Here is a 17,731-nt window from a genome sequence, read left to right as displayed (position 1 = left end):
TGCTTTCATTTCCTTATTAAAATGAACTTTCAACCTTAATATTACTACATATGGATAAATTTTCAAACTATTATATGAAGATTATACAAACAAATATAAAAGTTGAACCAGAAGCTGAGCACAGTGGCTCATGCCTGTAATCCCAGCATTTTGGGAGGCTGAGGTGTGCAGATGGCTTGAGTCCAGGAGTTCGAGACCAGCCTGGGCAACATGGCAAAACCACATCTCTACTAAAAATACAAAACATTAAGGCCGGGCGCGGTGGCTCATGCCTGTAATCCCAGCACTTTGGAAGGCCAAGGCTGGGCAGATCACCTGAGGTCAGGAGTTCGAGACCAGCTTGACCAACATGGGGAAACCCTGTCTCTACTAAAAATACAAAAATTAGCCGGGCGTGATGGTGCATGCCTGTAATCCCAGCTACTCAGGAGGCTGAGGCAGAAGAATCGTTTGAACCTGGGAGATAGAGGTTGCAGCAAGCCAAGATCGTGCCATTGCACTCCAGCCTGGGCAATAAGAGTGAAACTCCTTCTCAAAAAAAAAAAAAAAAAAAAAAAAAATGGCTGGGTGCAGTGGCTCATGCCTGTAATCCCAGCACTTTGGGAGGCTGAAGCAGGCGATCATGAGGTCAGGAGATCGAGACCATCCTGGCTAACACAGTGAAACCCCATCTCTACTAAAAATACAAAAAAATTAGCCAGGCCTGGTGGCAGGCACCTGTAATCCCAGCTACTCGGGAGGCTGAGGCAGGAGAATGGCGTGAACCCAGGAGGCAGAACTTGCAGTAGGCCAAGACTGCGACACTGCACTCCAGCCTGGGTGACAGAGCGAGACTCTGGCTCAAAAAAAAAGAAAATAATAATAATAATTAGCTGGGTGCTGTGGCACACGCCTATAGTCCTAGCTACTGGGGGGCTGAAGTGGGAGGATCACTTGAGCCCAGGAGGTCAAGACTGCAGTGAGCCCTGATCATGACACTACACTCCAACCTGGGCAACAAAGTGAGACTCTGTCTCCCAAAAAAATAACCAAATTAATTAAATAAAAATAAAATAAAACTTGAATCCAGAAAAAGCAGTCATAACTTGTTGTAGAGACCGAACCATTCCCTAACTGCAGGAAGAGCAAGCAGAGTAACTGTTGTTCCAGAGTACAAATGCGATGCAAGGCATCAGCTACCAGGAAAGCAGGCCGCTTGCACCCACTCCCAAGATTTAGCCGTCATCTGCATAAAGTATTTATTGCATTAATCTAATGCTTCCTCCTATAAGGCTGCAAATTTTACTATAGAGTTAAGTATGTATTTCTTTATAAAGTGCTTGCCTCCGAGAAAGATGCAAATGGCTGCAAGGTTCACATATACTTTGTTGTTTGAGCAAGCTGGAGAGCATCCATTTTAATGATCTAACTTCGATAATATGGGGTTCAATAAGTGAATGTATTTAAACCTTTTGTTACTCTCTTCTTTCTACCTTTTCCCATTTTACTATGCAGCAGTGCTGTTACCAGAATACACATGAATAGAATCACAAATTTAATCGTTTCAAAATGTTGATAAAGAAATATAATGGTCGGGCACGGTGTTTCACACCTATAATCCCAGCACTTTGGGAGGCCGAAGTGGGTGGATCACAAGGTCAGGAAATCGAGACCAGCCTGACCAACATGATGAAACCCCACCTCTACTAAAAATACAAAAATTAGCCAGGCACGGCTATAATCCCATGGCGGGTGCCTATAATCCCAGCTACTCAGGAGGCTGAGGCAGGAGAATCGCTTAAACTCGGGAGGCGGAGGTTGCAGTGAACTGAGATCGCACCACTGCACTCCAGCCTGGGTGACAGAGCGAGACTCCATGTCAAAAAAAAAAAAAAAAAAGAAATATAAAAGACAAGACTAACATTAGGTTTCAGGATTATTTGTACATTTCTTTTTTTTTTTTAAACGGTCTCACTCTGTCACCCAGCCTAGAGTACAGTGGCATGATCTTGGCTCACTACAACCTATGCTTCCTGGGTTCAAGAGATTCTCATGCCTTAGCCTCCCAGGTAGCTGGAATTACAGGTGTGCGCCACCATGCCTGGCTAATTTTTTTGTATTTTTAGTAGAGGCAGGGTTTCACCATGTTGGCTGGGGTCATCTCAAACTCCTGGCCTCAAGTGGTCCACCTGCCTCAGCCTCCCAAAGTGCTAGGACTACAGGCACCACACCCGGTCTCAGGATTATTTGTACATTTCTATTTGTATTTTTTCTCTACTAATGAGGAACTTGAGTTATAAACATAATTTATAATTTTGATCATTAAAAATTATTGGGCAGGCTGGGTGCAGTGGCTCACGCCTGTAATCCCAGCACTTTGGGAGGCTGAGGTGGGCGGGTCATGAGGTCAGGAGATCAAGAACATCCTGGCTAACACGGTGAAACCCTGTCTCTACTAAAAATTATCAAAAGATTAGCCAGGTGTGGTGGTGGGCGCTGTAGTCCCAGCTACTCAGGAGGCTAAGGCAGGAGAATGGAGTGAAGCTGGGAGGCAAAGCTTGCAGTGAGTCAAGATCGCGCCACTGCACTCCAGCCTGGGCAACAGAGCAAGACTTTGTCACAAAAAAAAAAAAAAGAAAAAGAAAAAATTATTGGGCAATATATGTCCACACAAAAACTTGCACAAGAATATTCACAGCAGCATTATACATAATAGTAAACAAGTAGAAACAACCTAAATTTCCATTAATTAATGAATGAATAAACAAAATATGGCACATCCACACAGTGGAATATTATTTGACTGTAAAAAGTAATGAAGTACTGATACATGCTACAACATGGATGACCCTTGAAAACATTATGCTAAGTCGGCCAGGTGCAGTGGTTCATGCCTCTAATCCCAGCACTCTGGGAGGCCGAGACAGGCGGATCATTTGTGGTCAGGAGTTAGAGACTAGCCTGGCCAATATGGTGAAACCCTGTCTCTACTAAAAACAAAAATTAGCTGGGCGTGGTGGTGGGCAGCTGTAATCCCAGCTATTCAAGAGGCTGAGGCTGGAGAATTGCTTGAACCTTAAAGTTGGAGGTTGCAGTGAGCCCAGATTATGCCATTGCATGCCAGCCTGTGCAACAGAGCAAGGCGATGTCTTAAAAAACAGCAACAACAACAAAAATACATTATGCTAAGTAAAAAATGCCAGTCACAGAAGACTACACAGTGGCCAGGCGCAGTGGATCATGCCTTTAATCCCAGCACTTTGGGAGACCGAGGCGGGTGGATCACCTGAGGTCAGGAGTTCAAGACCAGCCTGAGCAACATGGTGAAACCCCGTCTCTATTAAAAATATAAAAAATTACAGGCCGGGCGTGGTGGCTCACGCCTGTAATCCCAGCACTTTGGGAGGCCAAGGCGGGCAGATCACGAGGTCAGGAGACAGAGATCATCCTGGCTAACACGCTGAAACCCTGTCTCTACTAAAAACACAAAAAATTAGTCAGGTGTGGTGGCAGGCGCCTGTAGTCCCAGCTACTCGGGAGGCTGAGGCAGGAGAATGTCCTGAACCCGGCAGGCGGAGCTTGCAGTGAGCCAAGATCCTGCCACCCGCACTCCAGCCTGGGCAACAGAGCCAGACTCTGTAAAAAAAAAAAAAAAAAAAAAAACTAAAAATACAAAAAATTAGCCAGGTGTGGTGGCGCAAACCTGTAATCCCAGCTACTCGGGAGGCTGAGACAGGAGAATCATTTGAACCTGGGAGATGGAGGTTGCGGTGGGCTGAGATGGTGCCACTGCACTCCAGCCTGGGCAATGAGAGCGAAACTGCGTTTCAAAACACCACCACCACCACCACCACATAGTGAACTATTCCATTTATGTATATTTCCAGAATAGGCAAATCAATAAAAACAGAATGGAGATCAGTGGGTGCCTGGGGTGGGGTGGGGTTGGGACCTGGGGCTAGTGGGAATGGGAAGTGGCTGCTAATGTGTATTGTGTTTCTTTAAGGAGGACTGAAAGTGTTCTAAATTTAGATCGTGGTGATAAATTCTGTGAATACACTACAACCACTGAATTGTACTTTATTATGATTTTTTTTTAATAAATAGAGACATGGTCTCCCTATGTTGCCCAGTGTGGTTTTGAACTCAGGGGCTCAAGCAATCCTCCTGAGGCCTTGGCCTCCCAAAGTGCTAGGATTACTGGCATGAGTCCCTGTGCCCAGACTGAACTGGACCTTTTAAATGGGTGAATTTTATGGTATGTAAAATATATCTCAATAAAGCTGTAAAAATATATTTATATCATTGGGCAAGATGTTCAGTGCAGCATTACCTATGGAAGACAATACAAGAAATAATGCAAATGCTGTGTAGTTGTCGTCCAATGAAAAAAGGAATAATAATCCAAATGCTCCCCTCAATAATAAGGGAACAGGCCAGGCATGGTGGCTCACACCTGTAATCCCAGTGCTCACTACTGCACTCCAGCCTGGGCAACAGAGCAAGACCCTGTCGCTGAAATAGTAATAATAATAATAATAATAATAAGGGAATGAATGAGTAAAAACATTTATTCAGTGAATGAAATTTCATGCAGTTAGTAGAGTAACTATTTTTAAAGTTTATGTTGTAATGTTAAGTGCAAAATAAAATGGCTATGAAGTTGAATGTACATTATAATTACAGTTATCTATAGTATATATGTATGTAAAAATAAAAGCGTAAGCTTACTTTTTCCTTTTTATGTCGTTATTACTTATAAAGGTAATACTAAATACAAATCAAACCACACTGAATGGGAAGAACCTTAACATGATCATTTATCCGATACTTAACATGAGAAACTGCTACATCTAACCTGTTAGGTATAGTTGGGGAACTTCCATCAACATATCCTCCAGGAAAGAAAAAAGGCTACCTTCTAGTTTTACCCTTATAAACTTCTACCAATGTATAATTGGTGTAAGTCGTTAACTGTTGAGAACATCCCACTGTAAAAATCAAATTAAACCAACAGTAAACCATAACAAACAGAATCTGCTTATTAACTAGAAAAATAAGAATAAACAGACCTTCAGAAATTTCTTTGTCCAGAGATTTTAGCTCTTCTTCAATTTCAGTTTTAACTTTTAATAAAATTTCTTGATCCAGAGATTGTGAAGCTTTATCTAGTTGAACCCCTGAAAGCAACAAAACAGGTTATTATTGAAACAGGGAGAGAGAAACCTTTAGAATATAATAGCACTTTTTTTTTTTTGAGATGGAGTCTCGCACTGTCACTGGGGCTGGAGTGCAATGGCATGATCTCCGCTCACTGCAACCTCCGCCTCCTAGGTTCAAGCGATTCTCCTGCCTCAGCCTCCCAAGTAACTGGGATTACAGGCGTCCGCCACCACGCCTGGCTAATTTTTTGTATTTTTAGTAGAGACGGGGTTTCACCGTGTTAGCCAGGATGGTCTTGATCTCCTGACCTCGTGATCTGCCCACCTCGGCCTCCCAAAGTGCTGGGATTACAGGCGTGAGCCACTGCGCCCGGCCTTTTTTTTTTTTTTGAGATGGAGTTACGCTCTTGTTGCCCAGGCTGGAGTGCAATAGCGCAATCTCGGCTGACTGCAACCTCTGCCCCCCGCCCCCCCCGGGTTCAAGCAATTCTCCTGCCTCACCCTCCCGAGTAGCTGGGATTACAGGCACCTGCCAACACTCCCGGCTAATTTTTTGTATTTTTAGTAGAGATGGGGTTTCATCATGTTGGCCAGGCTGATCTCAAACTCCTCACCTCAGGTGATCCGCCCGCCCCAGCCTCCCAAAGTGCTGGGATTACAGGCCTGAGCCACCATGCCTGGCCCATAAGTCTTAATATAGCCTTGTCTGGGAAACTTGCTTGGCCTTGTGTCAATTTCTATTACACAGGAGCCTAAGAACCTGTGGTTGGTAATAGGGGGAAAAAACGAACAAAGAAAACATTTGTATCCAGAGACTAGAACATAAAGGAGACCAAAACGTTTCTCCTGAATTAAAAGTGGGCAAATTTGGGGGTAAAACAGTATAGTTCCTTCTATAGCTTTAAAAGCTTCTATAAAAAGCTCAAGTTCTCCCTACATTGCAAAAATATTCTTTCTTGAGTAATTTTTTTCTTCTACTTTCAGGTGATTTCAGTACTACAGAGCAAAAATTTCCATTTAAACAATAAATTTCTGATAAAAAGAGCCAAACCAGCCAGGCGCAGTGGCTCACGCCTGTAATCCCAGCACTTCAGGAGGCCAAGGCGGGTGGATCACCTGAGGTCAGGAGTTCAAGACCAGCCTGGCCAACATGGTGAAATCCCGTCTCTACTAAAAATACAAAAATTTGCTAGAAATGGTGGCAGGCGACTGTAATCACAGCTACTCGGTAGGCTGAGGCGGGAGAATCACTTGAACTCAGAAGGATGAGGTTGCGGTGAGCCGAGATCGCACCATTGCACTCCAGCCTGGGCCACAAGAGTGAAACTCTGTCTCAAAAAAAAAAAAAAAAGAGCCAAACCAATTGACATATGCAGCAGAATCCACATTCCTGGGACATGGTCCAGATTCACAATCACATCAATAATCCCAGCTTGGTTTTTAGCCAGAAGCATTCAGGGAAGTCAAGATATTCAGAGCCATCCTAGGAATCTCACTCATTTCTGGAACTTAAATTCAGGTTTACCTGAACACCCAGAGGATGCTGAATTGTATACTTAGCAACTAACCTTCTGTTAGAGGAGAGTGATTTTTCATTTCCCTAAAGACTTGAGACAAGCACCTTGTGGAGACAAGGAAGCCCCTACCTGGGTATGGGGGAAGGGCCCTGCAATCAACTATAATCCACCACGCAATAATTTCAGCAGAAAAACCAAACAAGCAAACAAAAAGCAGCATGAACTGGGCCACCAAGTTGCAGGTCTACCTACTATTCATTTATCCACTGAAGAAACACTGACTACCTGCTATTTATCAGGTATGTCCTGAGCATCCACGTAGCACAAAATGAATAAGATTTGTCCAGTACATGAAACTATTTATATAGACTGGGGAAGTTCAGGAAGGGCAGGACAACAGCAAGCATTTACAAAGTACCTGTTACTTAACAGGCACAGTAGTAAACATTTCCTATGTGTTATTTCATTTAATTTCCAAGTCAACCTTATGAGGGATGAAATAATAGTTCCATTTGAAGATGAGGAAACTGAAGCTTGGACAGGTTCTACCACTACCATAAAGAAGTTATAATTGGAACTCTGGTGAGTCTGACTACAAAATCGTTAATCCAGGCTGTGCTCTCATCATCTTCTGGTTGGGTGGCTAGGAATGAAAGATCTCAGAAACATTTCTGACATAATTAAATAGTTAACAGAGAGCAGAAAGGTTGTCTGTATCGGTGATACTGTCTTCTGACAGGGACTTTCATGTCCCCTTATTTAATCTTCACTTCAGTTGGGTGTGGTGCTCATGCCTGTAATCTCAGCACTTTGGAAGGCCCAGGCAGGAGGATTGTTTGAGCTTAGGAGTTCCAGAACAGCCTGCACAACATAGCTAGACCTTGTTTCTATGAAAAATAAAAAAAACTAGCTGGGCACAGTGGCATGTTCCCATCGTCCAAGATACTCGGGAGCCTGATGTGTGAAGATCACTTAAGCCTGGAAGGTCGAGGCTGCTGTAAGCCATGACTGCACCACTGCACTTCAGCATTTCTATATATTTTATGTTTCTAGACAGGGTCTCACCCTGTTGCCCAGGCTGGAGTGCAGTGGCACTATCATGGCTCACAAGAGCCTCAACCTCCTAGGGTCAAGCGATCTTCCCACCTCAGCCTCTCAAGTAGCTGGCACTACAGGTACACACCACCATGCCCAACTAATTTGTGTGGACTTTTTTTTTTTTTTTTTTGAGACAGTCTCGCTCTGTCGCCAGATCGTGCAATGGCACGATCTGCAACCTCTGCCTCCAGGGTTCAAGTGGTTCTCCTGCCTCAGCCTCCCGAGTAGCTGGGACTACAGGTGCACACCACCACACCCAGCTAATTTTTCTATTTTTAGTAGAGACAGGGTTTCACCATGTTGGCCAGCATGGTCTCGATCTCCTGACCTCGTGATCCGCCTGCCTCAGCCTCCCAAAGTGCTGGGATTACAGATGTGAGCCACCGCGCCTAACTGTGTGGGGTTTTTCTTTTTTTTGATAGAGACAAAGTTTTGCCTTGCTGGCCAGGCTGGTCTCAAATTCCTGGGCTCAAGCAAGCCGCCCACCTTGGCCTCCCTCACGCTGGGAAGGCATGAGCCACCAGGCTCTGCCTATGTTTTCATTTTTTGCAACCAAATTAAGGAATCCCAAATTCTCAGATGGGCTTTGAATTAATTAATTCTATTAATGTCAAGAAACTTGATTATTCTATCATCCACGGGTATTTAAAATACCTTTAAAAAACAAAAAGGTTAAACATTTTTACATATCACAGATTCTGATTCATTTTCTACTTTTAAAGATGACAAAAATAACATGCCTTTAAGCGACATAAAACACTTTCCTTATGAGCTGAGACTAACCAAAATAAAATTCAAATCCTTTTTTTTTTTATTTTTTATTTTTTGAGAATGGGGTCTCACTATATTGCCCAGGCAGGTCTCAAACTCCTGGGCTCAAGCCATCCTCCTGCCTCTGCCTCCGGCTCCCTAAGTGCTAGGATCCTTAAAAGTTGAAACGTAACACAAAGGATCTCCTCAATGTCACCAATAGCATTTACTTTGCTTAATGACATTTCACTTACTTCTGCCTAAGTAAATATCTTTGATAAACTACATTCATAAAAACTTGAAAATGTTACATAAAACAATCTATTATGCAAAAATTTGAGGCCAATTTATCCTAGAAAGATCCTATGCCAATTTATCCTAATCTTTATAAATACTCATAAAGCATAAAAGTCTACCTTTACAGATAAGCTTCTACTAAATCTCCATTACCGTTTATAATTATAACAGGTTTTCCCTTTAGAAGTAATTTGTAGTGTTGGATGGTTCTGCAACAGCACTGATTAATATAACTGCACAAGATACAGTGATCTCCAGAATATATCATGATATTATTAAGGGAAATCAAACACAAGCTGGGAAATTAATTTATGGCCCATGCTATTTCTTGCAATAAAATTTTTTCCCTTCCAGCTTCCTGGAAAACAGCCATAAAGTGGTTGATAAGCTTTGGAGTCAGGCCTTCTAACTCATCACTTGAGCAAGGAAAATAATCTTCTTGACCCTCTCCTCTTTATGATTATGTTTTTAATTGAGACAGAGTCTCGCTCTGTCACCCAGGCTGGAGTGCAGTGGTGCAGTCATGGCTCACTGCAACCTCCACCTCCTGGGTTCAAGCAATTCTCCCATCTCAGCCTCCCGAGTAGCTGGGATTACAGGCGTGTGCCACCACGCCCGCCTAATTTTTTTGTTTTTAGTAGAGACAGGGTTCTGCCATGTTGGCCAGGCTGGTCTCGAACTCCTGACCTCAAGTGATCCGCCTGCCTCAGCCTCCCGAAGTGCTGGGATTACAGGCGTGAGCCACTGTCTCTCCTCTTATATAAAACGGGAAAATAATACCCACCACGAAGGGTTGTTGTGAAGAGTAATGAGATAAATGCCCAATAGACAGGTGCTCCCACTCACCAATTCTTTTCATGCTCTAAAATTGTATATTAGATAATTATCTTTCCTGGCCCCTTATCTCTGTGAACAGAAATCAGCTCATCACGGATTTTTAATCAATGATGCTTATACAGAACCTGCTTTGCACACTGTGAAAGGTAGGAACAGCAGGACAACCTCTGTCAGTTTAGATAATGCCATGTAATATAAAATAGGGCTGTTTTAACACAAACTAGGAGAAATCTTGACAGGCAGTTATTCTTGCTCTTCAATTGCTGCTAGAGAGAATGGCTTAACATGTGTTGCTTAAATTTGTTGGACATTGCACAACAAATTGATTGGGGAAGTTTTACTAAAAAGCTGTATTCCTGAATACCAGATGTTCTGCGACCTGTTTCCAAGGGTGGCTTGCCTCTAACGGACTTGCCTTCAATTTTTTTCCAGGCTAAGGTAATCTGTCATACTCAACAATGTAAGAATTTTGATCAATCACTGTCACGAGCTACAGTGAATGAATGTGCTTTTAAGAGAAATCAATCCTTCTTGTAGCTACTAACACTCCTTCAAACATACTTCAATGACAGAAACAGAAATAACAACCAGGCTGAAAAAAGTTAGCCCTCTATTCCACAAAACATTTCAAACTTAATATCTATTATTCTACTCTTGACGTCCCCTTAATCAGAAACTCAGAACACCTAAACGTTTTAGACTTCTTGCAGAGAATATAACCTATTGAGTCCATTTTTCTACAAGGTTTCCTGACATGATAGGTAGTCTCCATTCCTCTGCATTGCAGTTTATCCTCATATTAAGCTGGACCATCAGAAAAGCATATATGGGCCAGGCACGGTGGCTCATGCCTGTAATCCCAGCACTTTGGGAGGCCGAGGAGGCGGATTACCTAAGGTCGGGAGTTCGAGACCAGCTTGACCAACATGGAGAAACGCTGTCTTTACTAAAAATACAAATTAGCCAAGCGTGGTGGCACATGCCTGTAATCCCAGCTACTCGGGAGGCTGAGGCAGGAGAATCGCTTGAATGCAGGAGGTGGAGGATGCAGTGAGCCGAGACACGCCACTGCACTTCAGCCTGGGTGACAGAGCGAAATGGTCTCAAAAAAAAAAAAACAACAACAGCAACAAAAAATTATGTATGTATAATCTAGGTCCCTAGAGAATGTTAACTATTTAATTGAACTGTACTTCGGTGTCACTTCCTTCTCGTTATCCAGAATCACATTATGAGACAATGTTTTGAAACCTAATACTACATTTGATATTGACAATATTTTCTTATCTTTTTTTTTTTTTTTTGAGACGGAGTCTCGCTCTGTCGCCCAGGCTGGAGCGCAGTGGCCAGATCTCGACTCACTGCAAGCTCCACCTCCCAGGTTCAAGCCATTCTCCTGCCTCAGCCTCCTGAGTAGCTGGGATTATAGGCGCCTGCCACCACACCCGGCTAATTTTTTGTATTTTTAGTAGAGATGGGGTTTCACCATGTTAGCCAGGGTGGTCTCAATCTCCTGACTTCATGGTTTGCCCGCCCTGGCCTCCCAAAGTGCTGGGATTATAGGCGTGAGCCACCGCGTCTGGCTGATATTGACAACATTTTCTACCGCATTTCTGTGTCCTATGTTATAAAGCTCTAAGTGGGAAAAAAGACATCTTTTAAAAAACTATTTTCCAACCAAAAGAAACTAGTATAGCTTCTAAATTTTAGGGGGGAAAAGATTCCTGGAACTAAATATGCCCTGTTTTATAGTACATATATACGTGTGTGTGTGTGTGTGTGTGTGTGTGTATACATATGTATGTACGTATGTATTTGGTGTGTGTGTGTGTGTGTGTGTGTGTATACATATGTATGTACGTATGTATTTGGCTTTGCCAAGAACCGAATTCACAGCTCAGCGCTAGTATAATTGTAGAGGATCTCACAGACTACTTACTTATCTATGATCTGTTATTCCTACTATAGACATGTACAATTTTCCTACTCCTGATTTTTTTATTTACTATTTGGATTTTTCCATTATGCATCATTATAAGCCACATTAAATTATGTGATAAGGATTTTTTTAAATAAGTATTACTATTTTCATCCAGTATGAACTCACTGCCAATTTCTCACTATCTAACAAAACAAGCCAGATGCAGTACCATGTTACAGTCCCAGCTACTTGGGAGGCCTAGGCAGGAAGACCCCTTAAGCTCAGGAGTTTGAGGCCATAGTGTGCTATAATCATGCCTGTGAGTAGCCACTGCACTCCAGCCTGGGCAATATAGCAAGAACCCATTTCTTTCTTTTTTTTTGGAGACAGAGTCTCACACGGTTGCTCAGGCTGGAGTGCAGTGGCGCGATCTCTACTCACTGCAATCTCCGCCTCCCGGGTTCAAATGATTCTCCCACCTCAGCCTCTCTAGTAGCTGGGATTACAGGCATCTGGAACCATGCCTGGCTAATTTCCTATATTTTTAGTAGAGACACGGTTTCACTATGTTGGCCAGGCTGGTCTTGAACTCCCGACCTCATGATCCGCCCACCTCGGCCTCCCAAAGTGCATAAGCCACTGTGCCCGGCCAGCAAGAACCTATTTCTAAAAAACAAAACAAAACAAACAAAAACCTCAAACATATTATTCTACATTTTTGCTTAACATAAACTGCCCTTCTGTTTCCTGATAATTCAAATTCTGTCTATCCTTGAAAAACCAATTTAACTCTCTACTTCAAAATGTCTTCACTGACTACTATGTTTACAGGTCTATCACTGACCTTAAACATTTATACATTTAGTCTGTGTCACAAAGTTTAACACTTAAACATACACTATCCTATGCTGTTTGATGATTTTGTATTTTATTATCATCATTCTAAACAGATTACAAACACTTTGGGATATACTTCCTTTGTCCTAGACTTGTGTGAAATGTGGACTAAAAAAATACTCAAATACTTGACAGCTACCACTATCTACTATGATAAAAACTTCAAGAGTTACAATGTATAGATATATATGTACAGAGGAAAAGCTCACTGTATTCTCTATGTATACATGACAACCTTGCTAGGGAGAGGAGACACTTAAAAAAACACACAGTAAAATAAGAATTATAAATAAATTCAGAGGAAGAGAAAAATACAAAGTTCCCATTCCAGCAGGTGTAGCTTAAAAATACAAATAAATAAAAAGTACAAAGTTATCAGTATATTTTGAGGCTAGTTCAAATGACAAAAGGTAAAAGAAATAAGGCCAGGCACGGCGGCTCACGCCTGTAATCCCAGCACTTTGGGAGGCCGAGGTGGGCAGATCACGAGGTCAGGAGATTGAGACCAGCCTGGTTAACACAGTGAAACCCCATCTCTACTAAAAATACAAAAAAAAAAAAAAAAAAAAAAAAAATTGCCGGGTATGGTAGCGGGCGCCTGTAGTCCCAGCTACTCGGGAGCCTGAAGCAGGTGAATGGCCTGAACCCAGGAGGCAGAGCTTGCAGTGAGCCAAGATCACGCCACTGCACTCCAGCCTGGGTGACAGAGTGAGACTCTGTCTCAAAAAAAAAAAAAAAAAAAAAAAAGAAGAAGAAAAGAAAAAGAAAAGAAAATGAGAAGTCATATTACATCAGGCAAATATGAGAACAGACCAACTGCATAGATAGGAAGATAAATAGAACATTTATTTATGGCGATGAATCATGATGGAGAATACTGAGAACTAGGAATGGAAAGAATAAGATCTCCACTATTACTTGCATACTTATGAGAGTTTAATCAGTGACTGAATCATAGAACTTTATAGGTTTATAGTCTGTAAAGGCTGTCAAGTCTATCCTCATTACATGAAGAATATGAGACTTCAGATAATTTAATGACTAGCCCAAGTTCTAATAAATCACAGAGAAATAACATTAGAAACTACATATTCTGGTAAATAGTCATATGTCATATGACTCCTAGGACATATGACCATAATTTTTGATGCACAGTGACAAGGAATACATGAATGCTTTATCTGCCATCTGTCATCTGCCCCTTTTTGGAAAATCTACATACCCAAAACATACGTACACCCACACACATCCAATCACACCACCATCAATACCACCACCATCCCACAAAGCAAATGACAAAAATGTCATGGTTACCATATGCCTCACCCCACCAGATTAAAGAAAAGCAGCTGATTAAAGGAGAGCTTATTCTCTTGAGACTAATGTGATGCTGATTACACATGACAAGTTGTCATACTTCATAATAAACCATGTGGAAAACCTAAACCAGAAAATGTCTGCTGCTGTTAGGACACAAAGGCTATTTATTTAGCTGACCAGTGACACAGATAGATTCAGTGATTTGCATTTAATTAATCCTCTCCACCTAGTTTTTCTAAAGCACAGAGCTACACAGTAGGGCCAACGCTGCATAAATTCTGGACTATAAACCGAGACACAAATATTTCAAAGATAAACAGACTTTAGCACATTAAGTCCCACCCACTTCAGTTTCAAATGAAGTCAAGTGAGTCAGTAATCATTATATTCCAGCCCTAAAATTCATTCAGAGCTATCAAAGTGAATAGGAGATTAACAAGTTTAGCCAAGTTGAATGGACTAGAGCTCCCAGAGCAAAATACTTTCTAAATCTATGGTTCCCCAAACTGGAAACACATTTAAATTACCTATAAAACACATTAAATTATAGATTCCCAAGTCCTAGCATGCAGTATCTGGTCCTGTAGGTCTAGGGTGGAGCTCCATGATCTTTGTTTCAGCAAATATTCAGGCAATTAGCCTTGCGATAACACTCTAGACAGTCCAAATAATTACAATCAAATCAAAAAGGTCCATTGAACATATAGACAGCATGGTTCAATTGTTCATTAAATAGCAAAAACAAATACCTCAAAATATACCTTACTGGACCAGCAATTAAGAAACCAGATGTTGGCCAGGCACAATGGCTCATGCCTGTAATCCCAGCATTTTGGGAGGCCAAGGCAAGCGGATCACCTGAGGTCAGGAGTTTGACACCAGCCTGGCCAACATGGTGAAATGATATCTCTACTAAAAATACAAAAATTGGCTGGGCGTGATGGCGCGCTCCTTTAATCCCAGCTACTCAGGAGGCTGAGGCATGAGAATTGCTTGAACCTAGAAGGTGGAGGTTGCAGTGAGCAGAGATTGCACCACTGCACTCCACTCCAGCCTAGGCAAGAGTGTGAGACTCTGTCTCAAAAAGAAACCAGATGTTAGGCCCAGAGTGGCACTTTGGGAGGCTAAGGCATAAAGATCGCCTGAGCTCAGAAGTTTGAGACCAGCCTGAGGAACATGGCGAAACAAACGTCTCTACAAAATAAATAAATAAATAAAGGAACAAGATTTTTTTTTTTTTTTTTTTTGAGATGTAGCCTCACTCTGTTGCCCAGAATGGAGTGCATGGCGTGAACTCGGCTCACTTCAACCTCTGCCGCCCGGGTTCAAGCGATTCCCCTGCCTCAGCCTCCTGAGTAGCTGGGACTACAGGCGCCCGCCACAACTCCTGGCTAATTTTTTTTTTTTTTTTTTTGAGACGGAGTCTCGCTCTGTTGCCCAGGCTGGAGTGCAGTGGTGCGATCTTGGCTCACTGCAAGCTCCGTCTCCCGGGTACACACCATTCTCCTGCCTCAGCCTTCGGAGTAGCTGGGACTACAGGCGCCCGCCACCACACCCGCCTAATTTTTTGTATTTTTAGTAGAGAAGGGGTTTCACCATGTTAGCCAGGATGGTCTCGATCTCCTGACCTCGTGATCTGCCCACCTCGGCCTCCCAAAGTGCTGGGATTACAGGCGTGAGCCACCGTGCCCGACCTTTTTTTTTGTTTTGTTTTAAACCAAATTCCAGACAGCCAATCATGATTGTAGTTTTCAGGTTCTAGCGTTACCATACCCCCTAAGCATCTTGCAGATTGGGAGACAGACTGATGGAAGACAGATCTGAGGGAAAAGAATGCAGAATTCCACCATGCACCACCCAAGGTCTGGCTTCATAGTGGTCGAGATAAACCATCTCCTGTTCCTGATAGAAAAGCTAAGATAAGAATGAAACAGTACACATCTCTGGAAATAATATATTATGGCTCAATTTCAAATTGGGTTATACAAATCTGCCTTGAAAAGCTGATGTAAGCTGGGTGCAGTGGCTCATGCCTGTAATTCCAGCACTTTGGGAGGCCGAGGCAGCCGAGGTTGGGGGCTCGAGAACAGCCTGACCAACATGGAGAAACCCCATCTCTACTAAAAACACAAAAGTAGCCAGGCGTGATGGCGCATGCCTGTAATCCCAGCTACTTGGGAGGCTGAGGCAGGAGAATCACTTGAACTTGGGAGGCAGAGGTTGCAGTGAGCCAAGATCGCGCCATTGCACTCCAACCTGGGCAACAAGAGTGAAACTCTGTCTTAAAAAAAAAAAAAAAAAAAGCTGATTTGAGATGGCAGGACACCCCAAATTGATCTACACATTCAATGTAATCCCCATCAAAATTCCAACTCTGTTTTTTTCCAGAAATAGACAAGCCAATCCTAAAATTAATATGGAATTGCAAGAGACACAGAATAGTCAAAGCAATCTTGGAAAAGGAAGAACAAAGTTGAAGGGCTCACACTTCATAATTTCAAAATTTACTACAAAGCTACAGCAATAAAGATAGTATGGTATAACAACAGGTATACAGACCAATGGAATTGAATTGAGAAGGGAAAAATAAATCCATACATATATGGTCAATTGATTTTTGAGAAAGGTACCAAGATCAATCAATGAGAGAAAGAATAACTTTTCAACAAATGGTGCTGAGACAACTAGAGATCCCCATGTGTATTAGTCCATGTTCTTTCGTTTATGAAAGAATACCTGAAACTGGATAGTTTATAAAGAAAAGGAATTTATTTCTCACAGTTCTGGAGGCTAAAAAGTCCAAGGTTGAGGGGCTGCCTTTGACCTCAAACAGAGTCCCGAGGCAGCACAGAGTACTACATGGCGAGGGGCTGAGCATGCTAATGTGTGAGCCCCAGGTCTCTCTTCTTCTTCTAATAAAGCCACTGGTTCCACTCACATAACTCATTAATCCATTAACCCACGAATGGACTAATCCATTTGTAACGGCTACTATACTTTGCTTTGCTTAACCCCTCCAAACCTCATGTTGAGAGTTGATCCCAAATGTTGGGAGGTGGGGATTAATGGGAGGTGTTTGGGTCATGGGAGTGCATCCCTCATGGATGACCTGGTACCATCTTCAAGGTTCTCAGTGAGTTCTTGCTCAGTTCCTTTCTGCCAGAATTAGTTGTTAAAAAGAGCATGGCACCTCCCTTCCTTTTCTCACTGGCCTCTTTTCTTGTCATGTGATCTCTGCACACATGAGCTTCCCTTTTTCACCATAAGTGGAAGCAGTTTGAGGCCCTCGCCAGATGCAGACGCCAGCGCCCTGCTTCTTAAACAGCCTGAAGAACCAAGAGCCAGGCCAGGTGCGGTGGCTCATGCCTGTAATCCCAGCACTGTGGGAGGCCGAGGCGGGCAGATTACGAGGTCAGGAGATCGAGACCATCCTGGCTAACACGGTGAAACTCCGTCTCTACTAAAAATACAAAAAATTAGACGGGCGTGGTGGCAGGCGCCTCTAGTCCCAGCTACTCGGGAGGCTGAGGCAGGAGAATGGCGTGAACCCGGGAGGCGAAGCTTGCAGTGAGCTGAGATTGCGCCGCTGCACTCCAGCCTGGGCGACAGAGCGAGACTCCGTCTCAAAAAAAAAAAAAAAGAAAGAAAGAAAGAAAGAAACAGGAGCCAAATAAACTTCTTTTCTTTATAAATTACCCAGCCTCAGGTGTTCCTTTATAGCAATATAAATGAACTAAGACAAGGACAACGTGCTCAAGATGCAATCACCTCTAAAAAGCCCCATCTCCTAATACTGCCACATTGGGAGCTAAGTTACAATATGAATTTGAGGGGACACTGAAACCACAGTACTATGAAGAAGAACTTATCTGAATCCCTACTTCAAACCATATGTAAAAATTAACTCAAAACAGATCAGGCCAAGTGCAGTGGCTCACGCCTGTAATCCCAGC

The 17,731-nt window shown here is 42.7% G+C and overlaps 1 protein-coding gene across 1 annotated transcript in view; it reads right to left on the bottom strand.

Annotated features, from left to right (window-relative positions):
* Positions 1-17,731, bottom strand: part of BCL2L13 (BCL2 like 13) — a 79,043-nt gene that overhangs the window by 41,289 nt on the left and 20,023 nt on the right. The window contains 1 exon segment of the mRNA XM_054469447.2: positions 5,052-5,159. Within this exon segment, the coding sequence (XP_054325422.1) occupies positions 5,052-5,159 (108 nt within the window).

The sequence above is a fragment of the Pongo pygmaeus genome, chromosome 23 (genome assembly GCF_028885625.2).
Source record: "Pongo pygmaeus isolate AG05252 chromosome 23, NHGRI_mPonPyg2-v2.0_pri, whole genome shotgun sequence".
Classification (NCBI taxonomy): Eukaryota; Metazoa; Chordata; class Mammalia; order Primates; family Hominidae; genus Pongo; species Pongo pygmaeus.
This window is presented reverse-complemented; position numbering and strand designations above follow the sequence as displayed.